General features: G+C 53.7%; 2 protein-coding genes across 9 annotated transcripts in view; one reads left to right on the forward strand and one right to left on the reverse strand.

The window, feature by feature from the left end:
* Positions 1-65: 65 nt before the first annotated feature.
* Positions 66-2,822, forward strand: SNRNP25 (small nuclear ribonucleoprotein U11/U12 subunit 25). Its single transcript, XM_030284687.4, has 6 exons — positions 66-198; positions 278-368; positions 546-651; positions 736-810; positions 1,762-1,824; positions 2,631-2,822. Exons 1-5 carry the CDS (start codon positions 73-75, stop codon positions 1,814-1,816), a joined length of 453 nt encoding a protein of 150 aa, XP_030140547.1. The 5' UTR covers positions 66-72; the 3' UTR covers positions 1,817-1,824; positions 2,631-2,822.
* Positions 2,823-2,946: 124 nt separating this feature from the next.
* RHBDF1 (rhomboid 5 homolog 1) overlaps positions 2,947-23,318 on the reverse strand; it is a 35,576-nt gene continuing 15,204 nt past the window's right edge. For 3 of the 8 annotated variants that reach the window (XM_030284682.4, XM_030284680.4, XM_030284676.4), the window contains exons 3-19: positions 21,852-21,985; positions 19,017-19,121; positions 15,997-16,210; positions 14,163-14,369; positions 13,400-13,522; positions 13,076-13,236; positions 10,689-10,940; positions 9,377-9,488; positions 8,451-8,525; positions 7,738-7,899; positions 7,532-7,632; positions 6,819-6,882; positions 6,299-6,393; positions 5,340-5,415; positions 4,826-4,926; positions 4,407-4,560; positions 2,947-3,704 (exon numbers count right to left, since the gene is read on the reverse strand). In XM_030284682.4, the coding sequence (XP_030140542.4) occupies positions 3,285-3,704; positions 4,407-4,560; positions 4,826-4,926; positions 5,340-5,415; positions 6,299-6,393; positions 6,819-6,882; positions 7,532-7,632; positions 7,738-7,899; positions 8,451-8,525; positions 9,377-9,488; positions 10,689-10,940; positions 13,076-13,236; positions 13,400-13,522; positions 14,163-14,369; positions 15,997-16,210; positions 19,017-19,121; positions 21,852-21,985 (2,556 nt within the window). In that variant the 3' untranslated portion in view covers positions 2,947-3,284. Of the gene's footprint in view, positions 3,705-4,406; positions 4,561-4,825; positions 4,927-5,339; positions 5,416-6,298; positions 6,394-6,818; positions 6,883-7,531; positions 7,633-7,737; positions 7,900-8,450; positions 8,526-9,376; positions 9,489-10,688; positions 10,941-13,075; positions 13,237-13,399; positions 13,523-14,162; positions 14,370-15,996; positions 16,235-19,016; positions 19,122-21,851; positions 21,986-23,318 lie in introns of all 8 variants that reach the window. The other 5 variants (XM_030284681.4, XM_030284678.4, XM_030284677.4 and 2 more) reach the window with 4 other exon arrangements.

Here is a 23,318-nt window from a genome sequence, read left to right on the forward strand (position 1 = left end):
CCAGCACGTTCCCGCAGGCCGGGCAGAAGAGCAGCATCGCCGGATCCGCCGCGCCGCCCGCCCCTTCCGGCGATGGCGGCCGCGGAGCCGGCGGAGGAGCCGGCGGAGGAGCTGGCGCACGCCGAGGTGCTGGAGCTGTTCCAGGCGGCGCTGGCGCGGCTGGTGCAGGACCCGCTGCTCTGCGACCTCCCCCCGCAGGTGGGCCCGGGGCGCGGGGCCGGGCCGGGCCGGGCCGGCGGGGCTGGGCTGGGCTCACGGCCTCGTCCCTCGCCCGCAGGTGACGGCGGAGGAGATCGGCTCGCAGGTGGCCCTGGAGTACGGGCAGGCCATGACGGTGCGGGTGTGCAAGGCGGACGGCGAGACCGTGCGTGCGTGCGGGGCCGGGCGGGGCCGGGCGGGGCCGGGCGGGGGCGGGCGGGGCCGGGCGGGGCGTGCAGGGCCAGGCGGGGCCGGGCGGGGCCGGGCGAGGCGTGCGGGGCCGGGCGGGCCGGGCGGGGCCGGGCGGGCCGGGCGGGGGCGCCTGACGCGGCTCTCCCCGCCCGCAGCCGTGGTGGTGGTGCAGAACGCCTCGGTGCTGGAGCTGAAGAAGGCGCTGCGGCGGCACATCCAGCTGAGGCAGGCCCGGCAGGGCGGTGTGCAGCACCTCAGCTGGTGAGCGGGGCCGGGCGGGCGGCTCGGCGGCGCGTCCCAGCCCGGTGCCGCTCCCGCGGCTGCCCCTGAGCGTTTTTCCCGCAGGAGGTACATATGGAGGACGTACCACCTCACGTACAATGGAGAGAAGCTGGCGGATGACAGGAAGAAGCTGAGAGAGTGAGTTAGAGTCAGCACTGGGGGTGAGAGGGCCCACGCAGCATCCCCACGGGCAGGGCTGAGCTGGGAGGTTGTGCCCTGGATCACGGGTCCTGTAGTGGACATTGCCAGGAAAGGTGGGACAGCACTGAGCACAGAAGTGGGACAGGCAGACTGAGAGGCTCTCACAGGACAGGCTGGCCTTGGGGGGCTCCTCATCCTCAGCCAGCACCATCCTGTGCTGGGCTCAGCCAGTGCAGGGCACCCCACAGAACCCTTGGCCATCCCTCCCAAATCCTGCAGATGGTTACAGTTACTCAGCTCGGCACAGATACTGATGTAGGATACGAAAGAGCAGGGAACAGGAACAGGCAGGCTTTGAGGAACCTGGCCTAGTAAAAGGTATCCTGTCCATGGCAGGGGTGTTGACACTGGATGGTCTGTAAGGTCCATTCCAACCCTGTAACATCCTGTGATTCTGTGAAGAATGCCAAGCAAAGAGGAAACCCAAGGATCAGTGTTGATCTTTGGGGCTGATCAGCCACCTCTCAGTCTGGTAACAACACTGACAGGTGACTCCCATGTTTCCCTGCCCATTCTTTAGGCGAGGTGGGATGAGACACTTCTCTGCAGTGCTGGGTCTGCCAGCCTGTTGCAGACCAGTGAGAAAAGGTGGCCTGAAGTACTAAAACTTCAGCAAGACAACCCTAATCAAAGCTGTCCTTGGAATAGTGAGCCTGGGTGACAGATGTTGCATTTTGGGGGTTGCTGCAGGTAAAGGCAGATGAGCAGATCCTTCAGTGCTGGCAGCACATCCCACATACACAAGTGAGAATCTTAATGTGTCCTCTCGTAGAGCACAGCATGGGATTATTGTAGGAGACCCTCTGCCCCTGGGAAAGATGAAGCTATAGGGTTTTACAGGTTGTTTTTCCTGGGAAGCTGGCATTAACAGCATAACTCTGTGTTCAGGTATGGCATCAGAAACCGGGATGAGGTCAGCTTCATAAAGAAGCTTCGGAAGTAACCTGTGGGGTGAGTCCCAAATGTCCATTAAGAGCTCCCAGTTCCTCCTCTTCCCCAGGCCATGGTGTTGAGGCTCAGAGCTGATGCTGCTGCTCTCTGCTGGCTGGCAGAGTATTTCTGAATGCCTGCACGGGGCTGGTAGTGTTGTTTGTGCTATTCTCAGGGCAGGGAATGATAATTCAGCTATTTCAGGTAACATAAACTGGGAGCAGCAGCAGGAATAGCTGACTTTATGTTTAGACACTCAATCTGCTTCTACATTGTCTTGAAACTCAAGAAACACAGTGTTCTTTTGCTGCTGTGATTGCTTCTAGGACCTTTCTTTCTTTTATGATTTTTATATGTCTGGAAAACATTGTCAGGAGCATGGCTGGGTTTCTAACTCATACAGACATAATTTTGGTATTAATACTGCTATTTTGAGAAAGCTGTGCACACAAACACAAGATGTGGCCAAGACTCTCAGGCTTACTAAGTTTTAAATTATGCTTTTAGAAACAGTCACAGTGGCTGAAGAACGAGTAAGAGCAGCTTGTCCAAAGCCTTGTGTTGTTTTGCTGCTCCAGGTAGCTGGGTTAAAAACTGCTCCTTTCTGACCACAGTTACCTTTTATTCTTCTTTCAACACTGCCATATTTTCAAGATCCAGTGTAATAAAATGTGTGCCCTAACAACAGCCACCTGCTCCAGGGTGCTTGTGTCCAGCAGTCACCTCTGGCACTGGCTGGTCTCTCCTGGACCATCATGGCAGTGTGGTGAGAAAAGCTCAGCATGCAGTAATTATTGTCACTGACAAATATTTTCTTTCTTAAACAGAGAGAGCAGAGAATCCAGCCCTACCACAACCAGACTGTGGATTCAACACCTTCCTGGAGGAAAAGGCTGTCGCACTTCAAAGAGGAACAAACTCCATTGACTGGACATTCTCACGTTTTTTACAGTTGCTGTTTGTGGTGTTTGCCTCTGAGGTGTATGTGGATTGCAGGGATTAAAAAGATCCTCTAGTTTTCTGAGGCTTTTCAGGCCCTTACTTCCAGCTGCAGATGTGTATCTGGCTGGTTTGGGTGCTCCACAGGGTACATAAAACAGCAGGAGTGAGATTAAGTAACAAAGGTAGGCACAGACTACTCAGAACAATTCACAGTAGCTAAAACGCTACCTCACTGTTTAATCACCACCTTAGCAGTAGTAAACAACTCTGGTTAAAAATGTAGTATTGAAACTAGTGTAATAAAAATAATGGCAGCAGAAAAGGTTCAATACAATTGAACAAGGCACAAACGTTCTGTTTTTCAGAGTCTTCTGAGATAAGGCAAACCATGCCTGCCAAGTGCTAAGGAGACAGTTTAAATTAACCACGGGCAGGGTTAGAAGTGTCATTGGATTAGAGGCTTTGTCCCCATGGAACTGGCACAGCAGATGCAAAGACAGTCCATCTCCAGGGCCTGCTCGAGAAGCCAGTCTTTGCTGTCAGTGGAGCTGTGCATCCAGGTCGTATTTCTCGCAGAATTTGTCTGTGAAGGGTATACAAGTGAGGAACTCGCACCACTCGCACTTGATGGGGTAGAAATAGAACAGAATCACCAGTCCTGAGAAGAGTGCGATGAAGATGAGCTGGAAAACTATAATTTGGCATCGTTTCCTATATAAATCAAACTTCCCAAAGCTAATGTAGGGCAGGAAGGCAAAGGAGAGGAAGAAACCACTGATAAATCCTGAAATGTGAGCGAAATTATCAATCCAAGGCAGGAGGCCAAAGGCAAAAAGAAAGAGCACCACGGCCAGCAGCTTGAAGAAAGCCCTCCATGGGCGTGCCAGGATTTGCCAACTCTGGAAGAGCTCCACAAAGAGACAGGCCAGAATTCCAAACTGGGATCCTGCAGGGCCAACCTGCAGAAGAAGAGCATTACAGATAATGTCAGGCTCATGTCACGTTCCTGGCCTCTGCAGCCAGCTCAAGGAATTAGTTACTTCTTACTCAAATCCTGTTCAGTGGTTCTTGGCAAAGAGACTCTGCAACTTCATCCATATAATGGGGTGCCAGGAATAAAGGGATCAAGGTGTGGATTTAGGATCAAGGTGTGAGGCCAGAACAGACTAAGGAGGGCAGATCTGGTTCAAGCTGCCAGAGGGGAGAAGCCCTTGAAGGCACTATCCTGGCTTGCCCCACCCACCCTGTAGTTTTCCTTAGGTAAGGAGCTGGAAGGCTCCTGCAGGTCCAGCCATGCAGTCTCCTGTGGGCACGGTGAGCTCTGCTCTTTGCCACTCTCAGGTGGAGGCTGCTGACACCACACTTGATTCCAAGCCTCCCTGGGGCCTCTCACCCCGAGGCTGGACAGTCCCCCATCTGTTTGAGAAGCAGCCTTTTTCCTGCAGCCAGCCAGGCCAGCCACTTGGAAAGCTCCTGGTGCCCCGGGATGTTGCTGCTCAGCAGTTGAATGATGGTGTGCTGCCATCTTTGAGCTACAAGTGCCAAGGCTGCAGTGCTGAGCCCAGCTCTGCTCGCTCTGCCTCAGCCACAGAGGCACGGGCATGTAGAGAAGGGTTGTGCTCAGGGCAGGTTACCAGGACCCTGGGCTGCAGGAGACCCACCTCTGCTCTGTAGGGTAGAAATATTGCACTGGCGAGGTTCCCAGTGATGCCACTGAGAAGGTAGATGATAGAGATGCGGTGCCATCCTGCCAGCTTCTCTAGGTCCCGCAGGATTGTCATTTGGAAACAGACTGAAACCAGACAGTGCAGGATCCTGCCAAGTGCAGAGTACAGGAGCTGAAGCAGCAGCCACTGAAGTCACCCCTGTGCTCATATTCTGTCCACAGCCTTGCTCAGAGTTCCTGTTCTGGCCTTACCCATGCTGCTAATCCCTCCCAACAAACACAGGATGGCAAACCTTGGCAGAGAGCACAGCTCAGATCCCTGTGTCCCCACGAGGAACAGCCACAACCCTCACAGCAGTCCCTGGGCTGAGGGTGCCCCCACCCCAATAGGGGAAGTTTTACACCTCTGCTTACCCAGCGTGGAGGAAAAGAGAGAGCCAGAGGCGGTAGAACTGGTCAGGGACTTCTGGATTTAGGAAAGGAAGGAGCCCACAGACATCATCCATGCAGTGCACCTAGGGAAGAAGTGGGTGTTGAGAGGGGTTCTTCTCCAGGCTCAGGGCACACTGCAGATAGCTCTGGAAGAGGGGCTCCCCCCTGACTTCTCTGTTGAACCAAGTACCTGGCCTTGTCTCCAACACAGATTTACACAACCCCATCCCTTCCCTGCGGCAGCTTTAAGCCCTCATTTTTCACCCCAGCACCCAGAGCTGAGGCATCTGCTTGCCCACAGAGCAGACTGTGGATCCTTCAGCCACTGCTTTCACAGTGGTCCTGTGCTGGCCTTTCACAGCTGCCAGCCCAAGTCCCAAACTGGCCCCCAAAGCAGGACAGATGCAGCCACCTCTGCCACCCCAGATCCTGCCAAGCTGCTGAGGGCACCTGGAGGGAGAAGGGCAGCCATGCAACCCCCCAGCTGCACCCTTACCTGAGAGCAGAGCGTTGCCTCCTCATGGAAATAGCCCCTCATGAATTCACAATACTCCCGGGAGGTAATTTCACACCTGCAGGAGGCACAAGTCGCACATGGAAAGCACAATGGATCATTCCCGTGCCCTCCCAGGCCACCCACTATGTTTTTCTCATCCTATCCATGAGAACTGATGCATTCAGCTGCCCCTGACATGCTGCAGTGTCTCAGCAAAGGCATGAACACATTCCCATTTGAGCCCAGTGCCTCTCCACACACCCCTCCTGCTTCTCTCCTCCAGGAAAGCTCCACAGACCTGCATGCCAGGACTCCAAGGCAGGTCCTAAAGCTGCTATTTAGAGCTGGGAAGAGCCACCAGAGCCTGTGGAAGCTGTGTTTCAGACTGGGGGAGTCTTGTGCCTCTGCAGCCAGCAGAGGGGAAGGGGGGGCTCTGTCAAGAATATCCCGGTCATGACCTTCAGTGACAGAGAAACTCTTTGGGGCAACACACATTTTTCTCCCTAGCAGGGAAAGCCAAGCCCAAGCACTGGGTGACTACTCAAGCTCAGGGATAACATCAGAAAAACAGCATCTTCTTCTTTTGGAAACCCAGAGTGGGCCATTTCCTGGCATCTCCTTTGAGTGCCCAGGGACTGCAGGCTGGGGATAATGGAGCCTGTCAGGAAGAAGCTGGCCACTCCTAAGGAAAAGTACAGGACTTCCCAGCAGAATTGTTCAATTCCTCCATACTGCAGGACCAGTTGAGTGAGATACCCTGCTGTGCCAGCCTCAGGCTGGCTCTTAACTCCTGCTCCATCTGGGAGACCTGTCATGGCTCTCTGTCCAACTCCCCTTCCCAGCAGAGCTCTGCCTGTGTATGGAAAGGACAAGGAGGGCAAATGGCTGGGTCTACAACCTGAAAAGGCCCCGTGTCTCACCCCAGCACCCAGCCCCTCCATAGAGGTAAAACTCACTACCTTCCCTTGGTCCCAATGCAGCAGGGCCGGCCTGTAATCACACAGTCCATGTGGAGGTGGTTGGTGTAATTCCCAGCACTGTTTTTTGTGCAGATCTGGAAAACAACAACAGGCTGCAGTCAGACAGCCACAGCTTTGCTTGCTGGCTGGGTAAAATCAAAACAGCCCCTTGGGAAGAAGCCAGATCCCAGACACAGCTCCCTCTGACAGCAGGATGGTGCCTGATACTGCATCTGCCTGAGCATCAGTTGACACCTCCTCTCCAGCCCGAGGCTGAGTTTGTTCCCATATCCCTGTTACCCTGACAGGATCCAGGGCTTTAGCTGGCACAGGACAACTTTTGTTGTTGGAGGGCTTTGAGCCTTGGCTGGGCAGGGCACGGCTGCCCTGAGCTGGTGTTTGTGACAAGCAGCAGAAGCTGCACCAGAGGCCCTGCCCTCCCACCAGCACAGCTGAGGCTGTGGGATGCAAACGCCCCACTCAGCTGCCCTGCCCACCCTGTGCCTCCGGCCATGCTCACCGGCCACTTGGTGATGTCATCTGGCCACTCGTGGGGCTCCATCGAGGCTGGCTGCTCACACACCCTGCAGCAACAAAGCACATATCAGCCTGAGGAACACCTTTCCCCAGCTCCAGGGGGGATTTCCACACTCTGCCTGTGCCCAGGCTGCCATTCCACAGCTCCCTGTGTCCCTGCATGGTGACACTGACACACCAGACCAGCCAAGGCCATGCTGGCCATGCCTCAGCCTCCTCCCAGCAGAGATCACAAAGGCAGAGAGCACACAGCTGCCCAGCAACACACTGGATCTCTTCCAGGTGGACACACCCCAAGGGCAGGAATTCAGCTGGTTTCAGCTCTACACTAGCCCACAGTGACTGTGCCAGGGCAGCCAGCAGCCGGCTGGGCTCCTGGACAGAGGTGTGCTAGGCTCGTGACTCTGCCCCCCAAGCAGGGAATTGTGCAGGGAGCAGGTGAGGAGGGGGAGAGGGTTGAGAAAGGCACCCACAGCTCACAACAGGCCTCTGTTCAGTGGGCAGCCCACAGCAGAGACCAGAGGTGAGGAGAAATATGATCACACCCTGCATCAGCCTTCCTTGCAGTGTAGGGACATCACTGCCCCGTACTCCTCCAGAGCTCCTGCTGCCTCATCCAGCAATCCACTGGCCTGGGAGTGACTGTACAGCAGCCCTGTCCCCCCGAGGATGGCAGCTGGGCCAGGCAGGACCTACCTGGGGTCCTGATGACAAACAGAGCCAAACTGCCTCTTGTTCCCTGCCAGCATCGGTGTGCTGGGGTGATGGGGCCACTTCACCCACACGGCCAGCGTGGACTGCAGGAGAGAGGAGAGGTGTCACCACGAAGCCCAGGGAAAGAAGCATCAGCAGAAGTGGCCCTGAGGCTGCAGGGCTGGCAGGAGAAGGGCCGTGGCACTCACTGAGCACTCCTCCTCCGAGGTCTGCACGCAGCCGGACTTGTCGTTGCGCACGCAGCACGCCGAGTGCTTCTCCTTCTCCCGCTTGGCGCTGATGAAGCTGTGCACCTGCTGGTCCTGCCTCATGCACGGGGAGAACTTGGCCCCCAGGTGGATCAGGGCCTCCTGGCAGAGACGGAACACTCAGCTCAGCCAAGGCAACGACTGCCTGGGCAGAGCAGGCTGGGGGAGCTGCTCGGGGTACCCCTATCCAGACTCAAGGGCCAGCGACAAGTCCCAGCACACACCATGCACATTCTCCATATTTGCTTTGGAGACAGGTCCAGAACAAAAGCTCAGGGATTTCTTTGCCCATAGCCCCAGAAAGGCCAGCACTATGGCTGGAAAAGAAAACTGTGTGATGTTTCCTCTTCATTTTTGTCTTTCCTAGAGGGAATGGCATCATAAAAGCTGTCACACACCATACAACTTCTGCATTTTTTCTAACCCTGTGCTTGTCTTTGTAGGAACAGGGTGCAAAGCAGGAAAGCCAAGGTCCATCCCAACCTCCAGGCACCCCATTCTCCAGGGTAGTTGGGGCTGGGAGCACTGCTGCTCCCTGACAGTGACAGCAGATCCCTGAGCTCCAAGCAGCAGAGGGCTCTGGTCCATGGGGTGGCACAGCTGCAGCACACAGTCCCCATCCACCCACTAACAGTCCCACCAGCAGCACTCACTGAGCTGGGGCCGATCCAGAAGTTTTCCTGCTGAACATATTTGACATTTTCATAAACCCCTCTGTTTCGTAAGACCTACAAGGAGAGAAAGCAAGAGCCCTGTGAGCTCCAGCCCCCAGGGTCAGCAGGGAAAGCAGCAGGGACGGTGAAAACAGCCCCCAGGATGAACAGCAATCCCCACAGCCAATGGCAGGGCCCACAGCTCTCTCCATCTGGCTTTTTGCAGGATCACATGTAAAACCCCATCAAGGTGTGGGCACCTTCATGTTGAGGTTTTATCCAAAATGTCTATCTCTGGCTACTTCAGCTTTCAAGAAATCCCAGGGCCTGGAGCCCTTGGAGTGGCCTGAGCCTGCACAAAGCTCCACAGAGCTGAGCAGCACAGGCAGCACCCACAGGCAGTGCAGGCCCAGGTGCTGTGAAAGCTGTCAGATATGCAGCTGAGAAGATCCCCAGGGCATCTCCTGCATGGAGCAGGGACATGGCTGTAGAGATACCTGTATCCCAGAAACCTTTAACAATGTGTGGGAAGGCTACAAACAGCTTCAAATCAGCTCCCAAAGTCAGACAAGTCAGTTTTGCCCCTGGCAGAAGGAAAATCCTGCCACTGTTGCAAAAACTTAGCACAGGCTCAAAGTATTTCCCTGCCATGATCATCCTTTTGGTCTCCACCAGGAGGGGAACAAGCTGTCTGGAAGTGCTGCCAGCACAGCCACTGTGCTTCGTGTCAGATACAATCTGACATCAGGAGCACTGTGGCTGCAGGAGGGACAGGAGGTGGTGTGGGGGCCCCCAGAGACCCTCCAGGCAGCCCCCCAGGCTGGACAGCAGCCACCCAGCCAGGAGAAAAGGAGCCAGCATGCTGTGACACAACAGCTGAGGGCTAAACTCAATCACACCCCAGGCATGTTGGGGGATTCACTTACTGAATCAACAGTCTCATGCTGTGAGAACCCCACAGGGGCGATGCCGTAGATGCACACAGCGAGGATGGTGATGAGTGAATGCACAAAGGTGACCCAGTAAGTGAAGAAAGGCCTGCATGGAGGGAAGGGGAAAGGATCAGAGGCAGAAACACAGGCATATTACATCTGCTAACAGAACAGAGGGGAAAAGTTGCTATTTTTCCCCAGAAACCTCACCAAAATCTGGGGTACGTGGCCAGGATCACCTAGGAGTGCACAGGACAGGAGGCAATGACCTAAGGTCTTGCTGAAGACAGAACCTGTTCACTCTGACTCCCCCATTACCCTGGACAACCACCCTTTCCCAAGGAAACATCCATGGGAACACCAAAGCCTGACACTAAACTGTGCTGTGTTTCTGAAATAATGACTCCAGGGGAGTGACCAGAGGCAGGGATAGCTGAGCCCTGCTGTTCACCACAGGACAGTGGTGGTGGCACAGAGACCTGCAGTTCCTCCAGGCAGCAGAGACACAGACACGCCATGAGGAGCTGGGTGAGGTCCCAGCACACGGTGACACAAACACGCTGCTCTGCACTCCAAGGGACAAACATGGGGGGCTCAGCAGCACCCAGTGACCCGAGTGCCCGAGGGCCAGCAGCAATCCTGCACTCAGCAGCTCATGGGGAACCCGCTGTGAGCGCAGCTCTTGTCAGAATCTGTGCTATTGATGATTCTGAGATTGTAGAAAGTCTCTGTCTTTCAGCCCCGCTGCCAAAGCAGAAGCCATAATTCGTCTGTGCTGGTTTCAAGGTTGTTTATTCTGTTTATCTCTAACATGTTCTGCTGCCCTGCCACAGGTCTGTCCTGCAGGGCAGCGTGTGGGGCTCTGCCCTCAGTGGGATGTTACAAACATTGAATACCAGAAACTACCTGTGCTGGATTTACAATAACGTGCCAATATCTGTCACCTACGTTGGACAGTGTGTCCCCAGCCTGAACCAACAGAAAAATGCCAACACTACAGTGAAACATGGAGGGCATGAAGAAGGAGAAAAAGGACAAGGCACACCCAATTTCCTCCATCTTGTCCCCTCTGAACCCCTAATCTAGAATCCTAAAATTTTACTTTTGCACCCGTGCCACACTTAATTATCATTTATATCAAACACTCAGAGCTTGTAATTGATCCTGTAAGATTGAAAACTCTTTTCCATGGACAGAGATCAGAGACAGTGTCTCTGGGGGCTCTGTACAGGGGGTTCCTGACCTGCCAGGGTCCCAGACCTGCCAGAGCAGACAGAGGGAAGCCCTGGATTCCCACAGCTCTCACCTGTGGTCATCCATGTCCTCGATCTGCCGTTTGACGTAGCTGTCGATGCGCTTGCGGTACGTCCTGTTGGTCAGCTTGCCCACCATGCCCAGCCCATAGGGCCTCTTCTCCTTGGCAAAGAGCTTCCTCACGGGCACGGCGATGCGCTGCCCTCGCTTCTGCGGGCCCACGCTCACCACCTCCTGCCGCAAGCGCACCTTGGGCTGCGCCAGGGCCCCGTCCTTCTGCTTCCTCCAGCCTCGCTCCAGGGGGCTGAAATCAAAAGCAGGACAGCAGTAGGGATCAATCAGCCTTCCCGTGGCCTTTGGTGGCAGCAGAGCCTCTGCCTGGGCTCTGGGCTGGGCAGCAGCTGATGGCAGACAAGGTGCCCTGAAGTGGGAGCTGTACTTCAAAGGGTTGCACAGAGCCAGGAAAGGAAAGCACAGAAGTGGCAGAAAGCACAGCAAACACACAGAGTGTGGCACAAGGTTGCTGTGCCAAACTAAGCCCCACCACTGCGGAGCTCTCAAGGCTTTAAAGTGTTTCAGCAACAGGCTGAAACAGGGAGGCTGAAACAGGCACCTCTGCAGCCTCAGGCATGTCCACTTCCTCCCCTACTTCAATCCTCTTATCTGCCCTCTGCTATGAAATGGAAGTGGAGTTTAGCCCAGCAGTGGAAATACCCACCTTTCAATGTCATTTCAATGTGACTGGACTGGCAAACTGGACAAAAATGAATCTGAGCAGCTTCCCAGACCAAGAAAGCAGCACTGTCACAGGCTGCAAGCTGTACCAGCTACCTCTCCCAGCCTCTCTCCCATTCCTCCCTTATTTGTACCAATGTGTGCATTTTCAGAATAAAAAACAGCAGGCTTCAACAACGCAATAAAAATCGCAAGTATTCTGAGCTAAAAGAAGGCTTTTTTGTCAAAATAGATCTGATAAACATTGCACAGGTTACTGGTGAATAATTTTCCATGACATCCAGCTAGATTTGAATTTCCTTGCTCTAAGACAGCAGTGTGAAGGTCACATCTGCAGCACTCAGACTTGACCAAAAAGACCCATTTCACCCTCCTCATTGCCTGGCACTGCAGGAGGCATGCTCCCAACATGTGCTTTAGTCCAGTGTACCTCCTCTGGCCCCCCAAATGTCCCACTCTGCACAAAGACAGTGCTTGTCAGAAGTGCTGAGAGAAAACAGCCAACAACCTTTCTTCTGAAAGATGACTGGAGTATCTGGAGAGATCATGACAGCTCTGAAGTACAGGCAAGCAACAGCATCAGGGAGAATCTGAACCTCTGTAGACAAAATACTGCTGGAAACTTCAGCTCTTTTCATACTGCACCATGCAGAAGATGCATTTGAATATCCCAGCTTCCCCTTGGAAAGTCCTTCTGCAGCAGAAGGTGCAGGTTCCACTGCAGCCTGCTCTTGCCCAGGAGGTCAAGTGGTTTCTGTGGGGCGGACAGGCTGCCTCCCAGTGTTTCCAGCTGGAAATCTCCCCATGCCCAAACAAACACCTCACCACGTGAAAGGACACCCAACTGTGACTCTGATAACAGCTCTCTGAAGTGTGAAAAAAATGTATTTTCCTCAGTAAATAAGAGGAGATCCAAAGGGAGCCAAGAAGACTGAAACCATCTCAGAGGAGTGACAACAAACTCCCACCACTTGTGCTTCCCCTTATGTTAAACTGAGTGAAGCTCTTGGAAACACTTGAAGGGAAAGTGCCAACACAGCAAGACGGGCTGAGAGCAGCAGAACCACAACAAGGACCTCCCTGTCTGCTCCATGTTCACACCCAGCAGAGCTCTCTGCTGGGGTGAGCTGACTCGGAAGCAGCTCAGAGCAATTACTCAGTACCAGTTACTCAGGTGGAAAAAATCCAGGCATACAGTACAGCACCACCCACATATTTGTAGGGCTCTCAGCATCAGTGCCACACCTTTTTCTCATTTCAAGTGAGGAATGCAGCCCAGCTTGACACTCTGCAATGCTTCACCGCTCCTTGGAGCATGAGAACAGTTACTGGTGACTGTGGCAAGGGCAACAGCTTTCTCACTTTGCCATGCTCTCCATAGCCAAAGGCTGGGCCCTCAGCATCCTCACAGCTGATTTAAAGTGTCTTTTGCTTCCTCAAGGTATGATACAATCTCTGAAACACATTAGTATGAAGCTGGAAGTTGCTGGAGTGACTGGCCTCTGAGTCACCTTTCACATCATGAGTAGCTGGGGCAGGAGGTCTTCAACTGGATTTAAAGAAAACCCATCACTGCACTGCTCTGAACTCTGCACCAAACACCCACAGCACTCAGATCTTGGCTTCTTCCATGCAGGAGGCCCCACTCCAAATGGGTTGGCTACCCTATGTTACGCTTTGGCAGCTACCAATGAAGATACTCACAGTAGTAAGTGGCTTCTTTCAAGCTCATTTTTGTCCAAAGCACCTCCTGTGAGATCTGTCTGATCTGGAGGTTTCACTTCAGCATCTTTGATTGCAGCTTCTGATGGTGACTCGAACACTTCATCTGGGTAAGTAGAGAGCTCCTCATGAAGGACTCCTTCCTGGGCAGAGAGACAGCAGTGCCATCAGAAGCAGCCAGCATCCCATTTCAGACAGCAGCCCTGGCAGAAAGCAGTGCTGCTCTCTGTAACACACTCTGGTCCTGCCAGAACCAGAGTCCTGTGCCTGCTCCTGGGCCAGCACCACGCCGGACCTGCCCCTCACCCGAGCGAAGAAGGAAGTGTCGAGCTCATCTGGGAAATCCACCGTGTCCTCCTCCAGGAAGCTGGCGGGGGTGAAGCTGCGCCGCTGGGCCCTCCTCAGGGTGCTGTCCTTCACAGAGCGGCCCTGCAGCCAGGGACAGGGACATGGGGGCACTGCCAGAGCCTCAGCTCACAAACCCACCCCAGCCCAAGTGCTGAGCTTGGCTCATGCTTGTGGATGGAGCACAGCAGATGTGATGTGTGACACCTTTCTGGTGGGACACACAGCTGTCACCCCACTTCTCAACCCACAGCACCCACCTCCAGGCTTGCCACGTGCTCCTCTAGCACATACTGTACAAAGTGTCTGACCAAACCACAGTGCTGGCTGCTACTGGACACAGCAAAAACCATCGCTGAGCCCAGGACAGCAGGCACAGGGCAGGATGAAGAGACTTGTACAGCAAGAGCCAGGTATTTCTGCTCTTCCCTGGCTGCTTACCAGGTGCACATGGACCACCCAAAGGTCCAGCCAGGCTGAACTGGACCTGCTCTGAGGCTGCTGGCCATGGTAGTCAACGTCCCCAGGCCAATAAAGAAAAGCAAGACCTGCACCAAAACCGAACCACCATCCCCGCTTTCTTGCCAATCCTGCCTGCTGTAGACATGGCTGCAACACACCAGGAGGTGACTCCATTTCCTCCCCTCCAGCCCAGCTATCCCCATCCCCTCTGCTGAGGCTCCTTGCCCCCGTGTCCCAGGCAGAGACCCTCCGGGCCGTGTACCTTCACCAGCGCGGCGGCCGCTCGGAAGCTCATTTTGGCCACGGACTCGCGCTTGCGGCGCCGCGGGAGGCGGTTGAAGCCCGAGCGGGAGCTGCTGAAGGAGCAGAGGGAGGTGGCCCCGGGCGTGATGGGCGTGTGGGGCACGCTGCAGCCGTCCGCGTCCTCGGCCATCCGGAACGCTCGCCCCCGTGCCAGGGGGTCGATGATCTGCCAAGAGGAGCAGCCCATCAGTCCTTCCACCCCCAAAGCCTTTCCTACCAAGCCTCCTCTCTCTTCTGGAGCCCATGAAAGGGGCCTGGCTCCTGGGATTGACCAAGAACCAGCCTGCAGGGACCGACAAGCAATTGTACAATAGGGAGATAAGGAATAGCCTATTGGGTTTTCTTCTCTTTTGACTATTGTCAACCAGTCTGTACCAGCATCTCACATAAGACTCCAAACCTTCTCCAGCCCTTCTTAAGCTCTTGGTTTCACTGTCTCCCATGCCAATGAGCTCAACAGTCAGAGAACGTGCTGCCTAAATAGGAGTTTGAGAAATCCCTGAAAACAGAAATGTTCTTTCTTCAGCTAGTTTCCTTCCTGATAGTGGACAGCCCAGGACTTAAGCAGTTTCCTGTTATCCTGTTGAAACTTTACTGTATATTTACATCTGCTTCCATTAATTAAATTTAACAGCTGGATAAAGCAGGCAAGCTTCCAGGAGCTGTAAGCCCTTCTTTGGGACTCCTCAGGCCAGTGCTCTCACTTATTCCAAACATACAAATCAACGTAATGAAAACATTGCCTTCAGCTACAAACCTTGCCTCTGTCCTTACATCATCCCAGCTGTGGTTTCCATAAGACCTCTATGCTTTATCCCAAGGTTTTACGAGCTTTTTTAATCTACAGTTGCACACTCAACAGGAAGCTTAATGGCCTCACACCTATTGACACCACGCTCTGATTTAATGTAGCCCACAAACAGCTCAACAATATTTCTAAGTCTCCTGTGACCAAAGATTAGGTGCAAGACATTTAACAGAAAATTAGACAACAAGGCAAAATGTGACTGAAAAATGCACTACACTCTCCTCTGCTTTAGTGATGCCACCAGGCTGCAGGTCACAGACTGACCTGCTTTGGAAGGAATTGGTTTCCCAGTCACCCAGCGGTGCTCACCAAAGCACAGCCATCAGCCACGCCAATTAGTGTCACTGAGGGGAGCAGTGGGAAGAGCTGGGTATTGTGATTAGTTCTGGGCACTGGATGTGCTCATCTGGACTCTGCCCCCTTGGGTCACACTTAAAGGTAATGAGCAGAAGGCAGCACCAAACCCAGGTGCCCTTTGCAGGCACTCAAAACCACTTCTGAGGACCCATAAGCAGAGCAGTAGCACCATTGATGCAACTTTTCAAAGTCCTAAAATACAACCAGGTTTCTATGGGGACAGTAGTTGTGCTACAGCCTGCATTCTGATTGGGGCAGGGCAAATGTCCCTTGCAACTGTACATTTGGGTCCAGCATAGTGGTTCCTCTGGGTACAACACAATTCTGTCCTTCAAAATGGCAGCAGAAAGCCTGGGCTGAGAGCTGCTGGTCATGCTGCACACCCCTGCTGACCACAGCCACAGCATGACAAACACAGCTCCGAGCCACCAGCACAGCTGAGGGATCTCAGACAGAGGCTGCTGGAGAGAGAGCTGCCAAACCATACCTGGGACCTGAGAAGTGTCTGAGCACAGAGCCCAGATGTGTTGAGGCAGAGCTCAGCCCACAGACAGGTCAGTGCTGAAGACACCGAGCAGGGAGCTCAGCAATGGCCTTGCCCTCTGTCCCTCTGTCCCAGGTCACTCACCTTCTGCATGCCCAGCTGGCAGGGTCCCACGTAGAGAGGAGGAGGGGTCTCTGTGCTTGTCAGAGAAATGTTGTCCTGGCTGGGCAGGTCCATCTCCCGGATGACCTGAGGCTTGAGCTTCCCGTAGCGCAGGCTGCAGTGCCGGAGGCTCTTCCTCTGCCATTTCTGCGTGGCATCGCTGTCTTTGCTCACCCCAAACCAGTCTGCTGTGCCTCTGAAAGATGCCAGCAGACAAGGGCTAAGAAGAAGGATGTTTGCTTGGACTATGCACGTGAAAAGACAAAGCCCTGGTGGTCACTTCCAGCCCACCCCAGTTCAGGATTCTTTCCCAAGGAGCATCTCGCAGCTTGTCCTCAACTGGTTTTAGCAACCTGACAGATGCTGGCCAGAAATGTTTGACCATCAACAGCATTCTGTCTCTTAAGACAGAAGAAAAATGACAGGAGATATTCACTGTGGGCAAAGGACAGTTTGTTCCGAGTTTTTCTAAAAATAAAGGAAAAGAAATGGCACAGAAATTCAGAAAATAACTTGATGAAAGGTGTTTTTTTACTTTAAAAACCATCTATTGCAAACACTTACCATCTTCAGGCCAGCTCTGGGTCCCCATTGTAAGACTGTACCATTTCATAGCTCTGTAACTTGTCCCAAAATCCACCAGAAATCTCTCTTCTCTCCCAGCCTCCCCTCCACACTCCCAGAATCTCCCTAACTTCTCCATCTCATGCTGCAGGGTTTCTAACCTCCTCAAGGGTTGCATTAACAGCAAAACTTGCTGCAGTTCTGGTCTCTGCAAAGGCAGACACACACACTTCTAAGCTGCTGGTTGCAGAAGCAGGAGCACAAGGCTGCAGCCACAAGGCAGATTTGCTGCCACGTGGCTGCTGCCACAGAAGAGCAGTGGATCAGAAGCAAAATCCCAAGGAAGGCAGGGAGGGATCAGGATAAGTCAGGCTAAAAGCCTATTTCAAATCCTGGAGGACAGCTGGTACCCTAAACTTACAGGCGTCGTGGCAGCCCTGCCAAGCAGTTCCCACCATGGCTAATCCATCCTCAGGAGATGACAAACTCTCTCAGCCTACAGCTGCCTGGCCCAGGTGTTGAAACCTGGAAGTCCAAGCCAAACCCAAACCCCTGGCCTCAGCCCTCCTGCTTGGGGGCAAGATCTCCAGCTGCTGAGAAGCAAGACCTCACAGATCACAAAGTGAGCATTAAAATACACACTGGAGTAAAGGCAGGGATAAATCTAGAATTAGGCCACACAGGGGAACTGAGACAGTGCACTGGAGACAGGAAATTAGTCCTGTGCTCTTGTACCCTTCCAAGCAAAAACCCCATCAACCAACAGGTGAAGTTGCTCTGCCACCACATCAAAGCTGTGTTAGAAATCCACAGCCTTGCTGGCTAAAACCTTCCATATGCAATCACCACCACACATTTTCCACAGCCCTCCCTGTTCTCACAATGATACAGAACAGACCCTTCAGAGGTCATGTGGGCCACTGCTGGAATTCACCTGACCTCAGTGACCCAAATGCCACCAGTAAGTCAACGTGCTAGCCTTTGGAGATGGGGCTATGTGAAAATCTTGGGGCACCTCTCTGCTCCCACAGACCCACATCTCCTTGAAGCAATCTTCCTCTCCATCCAGAGCAAGGGCCCAGGGCCAGCCCCTGCCCTGACAGACTCACCAAGCCCATAGCACAGAGCTCAAGCTGCCAGTTGCTCTGGCACAACACACACCACAGAGCAGTGTGACCACGCAGAGGGCTCCCCACAGAAATACTGCTGTAACCACTATTTCAACAGTAAGGTGACCTTGGGTGACAAGCCCATGCATAGGGCCTCAGAGGGAGAGGGGCTGAGGGTCATTTGGGCCCACATGAGCCTGCTGAGGAGTGGCACCACTCAGCAGCAGAGCTCTCCAAAACTGTGCTCCCATCGGCCTGGAAGGACAAGCACCACCACAGCTGTTGGCACTGTGAGGAACACTCTGGAACTGCCAGAGACCACAGCTAGGCGAGGGCCAGGGAGAAGAGCTGTCCCACTCCTCCCTGATCACAGCCAAAATCATCCACTAAAGAGTTTAGGGCATCTGGAGCACCCTGGGAAGATGCTGAATGCCTCTGTTCAGCTGGGGAGCTCCATCACATCCTGTGGAGTCCCCAGGGCACTGTAACAACCAACACCAGAGTCAGCTGTCACTCTCCTGTCATGATGAGCCAAGCAGCCCTGAAAGCCCAAGGCCAAACACAAGCAGCCCCAAAGAAGGTCACAGTGCCAGAGTGGCAGCAGGCCAATGCCGGGATGGCAGGACAGGAATACAGGGCATTAGGTCCTGTCCCTGCCATGCACAAAATCACGCTGCCTGACTGATTTAGAAGTTTCCTAAACTCCAGATTTGGGGTGATGCTCAATGGGCCTGTTGTGCCCTGGACTCCTGGAGTGGCTCATCTCCTTGGTGCTGAGTAAACAAAGACCTCCACCTCAAAAAGAAGACAGTCACAGTTGCATTAGAAAAAGCCACGATGTCAATAGGGAAAGAGTGGATGCTGTATTCCATTCATCAGCTCTGAGCCCCTCTGGACCAACACAACGGGGTCTGTTTGGTGCTGCTTCCTCTCCTTCCCCTCCTGCCCCAAGAAGGCTTTGGGGCCAACATATGCTGCACTGCTGCCAGCAAAGGCAGGCTGGGCTAAGGCTGCCCTGGGGAGATATTCCAGCTATGGTGAACACCAGGAGGTTGACAGCTTGTTAGGAAAGGCAGGAGGGAGTGAGGCTGGCGGGTGGACAGCTTGTTAGTCCATGCTACTTATTGACAGCTGCCTACACATTTAGTAGGAGTGACAATCGTTTTCTGTTAGAGGCACACATGAACTTTCTCACTCTGCCTGTCTGTAGGCCTCTTGGACAGTCCTGGGAAGGCAATGTGATCTCAGCAACAGCCAGACTCTGTGCAGTTCACAACAGCCCTGGCACACACATGCAGGGGTGGGTTTCACACTCAGTGCTACCAGTACCTGAAAAACGATCGGGGCAGGGACTGCCGCTTTCTCAGGGAGCTCCTGCCCCCCCGGTGCCCACGGGCGGGCAGGGTCTGACTCCTTTGAAACCGAACCTGTCTGCTGCAAAGAAAAGAGAGCTGAGGGGAAGGAACCTCCAGGGCTGTGGAGAGGAGCAGCCACTGCATCTCCTTCCATAGCCCCATGGGCAGCAGTTGTGCCCCACTGCGTGGCCTCCAGCTGAGAGCACGACCTAAGAGAAACAACCAAGCTCGAGCCACACAGCAGCAGTATCTTTGAAGCCAGGAGGCTGCTGAATCCTCTTGGTGCACTGTGATGTGTGTCTCACATTGCTCAGAAGGTACCAGGAGCACTGCCAGCCCCCTCAGCTCCCCCTGTAAGACCTGCCTTCTTCAGCCCAGACACGCAGCTACAGATTGCACAGCTGGCTTGGACACCAGTGTGGAACCATGGAGGTGTCAGCAGGCCGAGGTGAGATCTGCTTAGAGACAGGTGACTGGTGCCCTGACAGGATCTTGCCCAGTGAACAGGTCTATCTGTGGCACATCTGCTGCCTTGCATGGACATCTCAGACACCCTAAAAACTCAAAGTGGTGTTAGATGCTTTCATATGAATCACTCCCTTCCCTTATTCTGGACTGCACAGGCTTGACTTTATGTTCACAGTTGATCTGTGTCCTCCAGGGAAGATGGCATGGAGTCCTGCTGCAGTTTCCCATTCTGTGTATTCTGAAGGCTGTTTTAAGCAGAAAACTTGGCAGTCAGCCTTCCTGGACTCACAAAGCAAATCCCAAAACACAATTTAGGGATGTATGGTCTGCATTCTCCACTGCATCCTAGCTCTGCTAAATGGAAAACAGGAGTTTAGGCCTTGATACTTTCCATTCCCCTGGCCTTGTTTCTGATCCACTCATTTAATGCTTTTATTACTAGTGTTGTGTAATGTGTGCATCTCCTGCAGTTCTGCTCTTTGTAAAGTCCTTCCCAAAGTAAATTTGTCAAAGTAGCACCAAAGCAGCTCACAGCTCCTCACTCCCTTAAGTACAATACAAACTGCATGTTGTGAGGACTTCAGGGCAGGTTACCCTGGCCCTTCTACCCAATGCTTCTTGTCAGGGCCTCCACAGCACCCTCCCAGGATATCCCCTCATCCTTGACGTGCTCTTGCCTAGCTGTCCTGGCAAGGAGCACGTCGGGAGCAGGGAGGCAAGGGAAGAGGCAGTGTAGGTGTGCCAGGACAGCCTCAGCAGGCCCTGAGGCTGCCCACAGCCCTGCAAAGAGCAGACGCTGCTTCATGGGCTCAGCCCTCCCAACCTCACAAGAAGCAGGATCAGAGTGGGCTGATACAGGAGAGCTTCAGCACCAAGGCAGCTGGGGAACGTCTGAGGCAAAGGAAAACACTGTGTGGGAGATCTCCCAGAGCTGGAAAGCTGCTCCTTTGTGAGTGGGCGAAGCCTGGCTGGCTGAAAGTACCCCTGACCCATGGAGCTCCAGGGATGCTCCTGGGATCCAGGCAGGCCTGACACACTGCCAGAGATAGAAGCAAGCCATCTCAGGAGAGAAGCTGGAAGAGCCACTCCCTCTGGGAAAACTGGGATGAGCCTTTGCCATGGTGAGGGAAAGAGCATCCAGCTGTGTGTGGCCATGTCTCAAGAGACTCCTAATGACAACCCTTTGTAGGAGTGGGACACAGGACCAGAGCAGCCTCTCCCTGCTCTCCACCACCCCTCAGAGCCATCTCAAGGACCTGCCCAGGAGCCAGGATGCTGAGAGCCCTGCACAGCTCCAATGGGCTTCTGCCTCCCCCAGCAGCCATGTGCTCTCAGACACTGCACCAAAGCATGCCCAGCACACCCCACCTACAGTCACAGCTAAACATTAGGGCTGACACATCCTGTCAGTGAGAAACAGCCCCACTGGGCATGGGGGCAGCCAAAATCTGTAAGTGGCAAACACTATTCATTGTCCTGGTTACCAGCATTTTCCTCCCAGGACCTGTCTCCTCACATACTATAGACAGGCTACACAGCACCATGGGGCCTCTACACTGAGGACCAACCTGCACCCATGTCAGAATCTGTGGTATTGGTGATTCTGAGATTGTAGAAAGTCTCTGCCTTTCAGCCCCGCCGCCAAAGAAGAAGCCATAATTTGTCTGTGCTGGTTTCAAGGTTGTTTATTCTGTTTATCTCTAACATGTTCTGCTGCCCTGCCGCAGCTCTGTCCTGCAGGGCAGCGTGTGGGGCTCTGCCCTCAGTGGGATGTTACAAACATTAAATACCAGAAACTACCTGTGCTGGATTTACAATAACGTGCCAATATCTGTCACCTACGTTGAACAGTGTGTCCCCAGCCTAAACCAAAAGAAAAATGCCAACACTGCAGTGAAACATGGAGGGCATGAAGAAGGAGAAAAAGGACAAGACACACCCAATTTCCTCCATCTTGTTCCCTTTGAACCCCTAATCTAGAATCCTAAAATTTTACTTTTGCACCTGTGCCACACTAAATTATCATTTATATCAAACACTCAGAGCTGGTAATTCATCCTGTAAGATTGAAAACTCTTTTCCATGGACAGAGATCACAGACAGTGTCTCTGGGGGCTCTGTACAGGGGGGTTCCTGACCCCCTGCCAGGGTCCCAGACCTTCCAAGGAAGGAAGAAGGAAGCCCTGGATTCCCATACACCCACTCTTCCCCAGCCTCAGCAGGCAATGAGGGACTCAGCCTAACCCTGCTGTGGCAGGCAGTGGGATGAGCAGAGAATCACCGATGCACAGCTCCAGCATGGCACTGGACGGCAGAATGCTCCAGGAGCTCCGTGCCTCACCTCTTGATGGTCTGTGTGATGGAGGTCTGGCGCTGCAGCGCGGCTCTGCGGGCGGGGTCGTGGGGCAGGGACGGCGCGCGGCTGTTGTCGGCCGGCATGCTCACGCTGCGCAGGAACGCCTGGCGCCGCACCGGCTGCGAGGCAAGCGGGAGGCAGTCAGACTTCTGGGGTGGGTAGGTCAGCACTTCAACATGTACTGCCCCAGCTCTCCTGCAACACATCCTCCTGGCTGTTGTCTACCCGAATCACACTCTCCTAGACCACTCCACTGATGTTTCCCCCTCTCTCAGCCCCTAAATTATCAGGCTAGCCCAGAGATCCGAGGCTTTGAGGGGAGGAACATCAGGAGATGGGCAAAGATCTCCAAAAGAGGCTCTTACCCCAATGTGTGTTGTCCAGCTCTCTTTATTCTGTGATGTCCAAGGGAAAGAGCGGGGCAAAGAGAACAAACAGGAAATGTTAGGGGTTTATCTAGGCTTTGGACAGGGAGGGCTTCTTGGCTCTCCGCCAACCCTGTCAGGGCAGGAAGGAGGGGTCCAGGGTTATCTGATCAGAGTCATAGGGGTCTCGGGGAATGGGGAAAAGGCATGTCCTGAGCACAGTGTAACACTCCACAATGTCAAGAGAAGCGCAGTCAGTGGGATTTGCTTCTTAAGTGGCTCTGGATCTGCACTGAAAGCCTGTGAGAGCTGTGGGTGGGTCTGCTGTTGCTGCCTGGTGCAGCCTAAGCAAGCTTTGTTCACAGCCTAATTGCCTGGGCACACTCACATGTCTTGGCTAAATGTCACCTACCAAATGTGACACAAGTCACCAGGCTGTTCTCAGCTCACACAACTGCCTCCCCAGGGCTGCTCTGGACTGCATTTTTATCAGCTCAGCAGAGACACCATGTCCCATTTGTACAGGGCAGGCTGAGCAGACTGCCCCTCTGGCAAGTGAACTCTGATCGATCCTCTGGTCAGACACTGTCTCTGCCTCAAGACTACTTCAGCCTCTCTAGCCCAGAAAGCTCCTGATTTCCACTTACATTAACAGTTTTGATATCTTTTATGTAAAAGCAGTACACAGATCCTCAGGCTGTAAGTCAGAGGAGCACACAATGCACTCTTATCCTGACAGCCTGGGCTGTGCTGAGAACACCACCTCCACCAGCTTCCATCATAAGCACAGAGTGTCCCTCCAGGTGCCCAGCTGGGTTTAGAGATTCCAGATAAGGGAAGATCCATCAGAACCTTAAATAATTGATTCAGAAGGTATCAACCTGCACTGGTAAAACCCTGAACTCCACTTCTATCCCTACAGACTGACCCCCAAACCCTTTCCTTCCAAGGGAAGACCAGAACCAAGATTTATCTGCCAGGAGCTGTCACGTAAGTGAAGTGCATTTGTATCCCTGGATCACAGAATGATGAAGAGGACAGTTCTTGCTGGTCCTAGTGCAATAGAAGTTTCCTCTTAAGACAAGCT

The sequence above is a fragment of the Taeniopygia guttata genome, chromosome 14, assembly GCF_048771995.1.
Source record: "Taeniopygia guttata chromosome 14, bTaeGut7.mat, whole genome shotgun sequence".
NCBI lineage: Eukaryota > Metazoa > Chordata > Aves > Passeriformes > Estrildidae > Taeniopygia > Taeniopygia guttata.

Coding starts and splice junctions, on each gene's coding strand:
- SNRNP25 (XM_030284687.4), top strand. CDS start 73: ATGGCGGCCGCGGAGCCGGCGGAGGAGCCGGCGGAGGAGCTGGCGCAC. Junction 199..277: donor TCTGCGACCTCCCCCCGCAG/GTGGGCCCGGGG, acceptor CCTCGCCCGCAG/GTGACGGCGGAGGAGATCGG. Junction 811..1,761: donor GACAGGAAGAAGCTGAGAGA/GTGAGTTAGAGT, acceptor CTCTGTGTTCAG/GTATGGCATCAGAAACCGGG.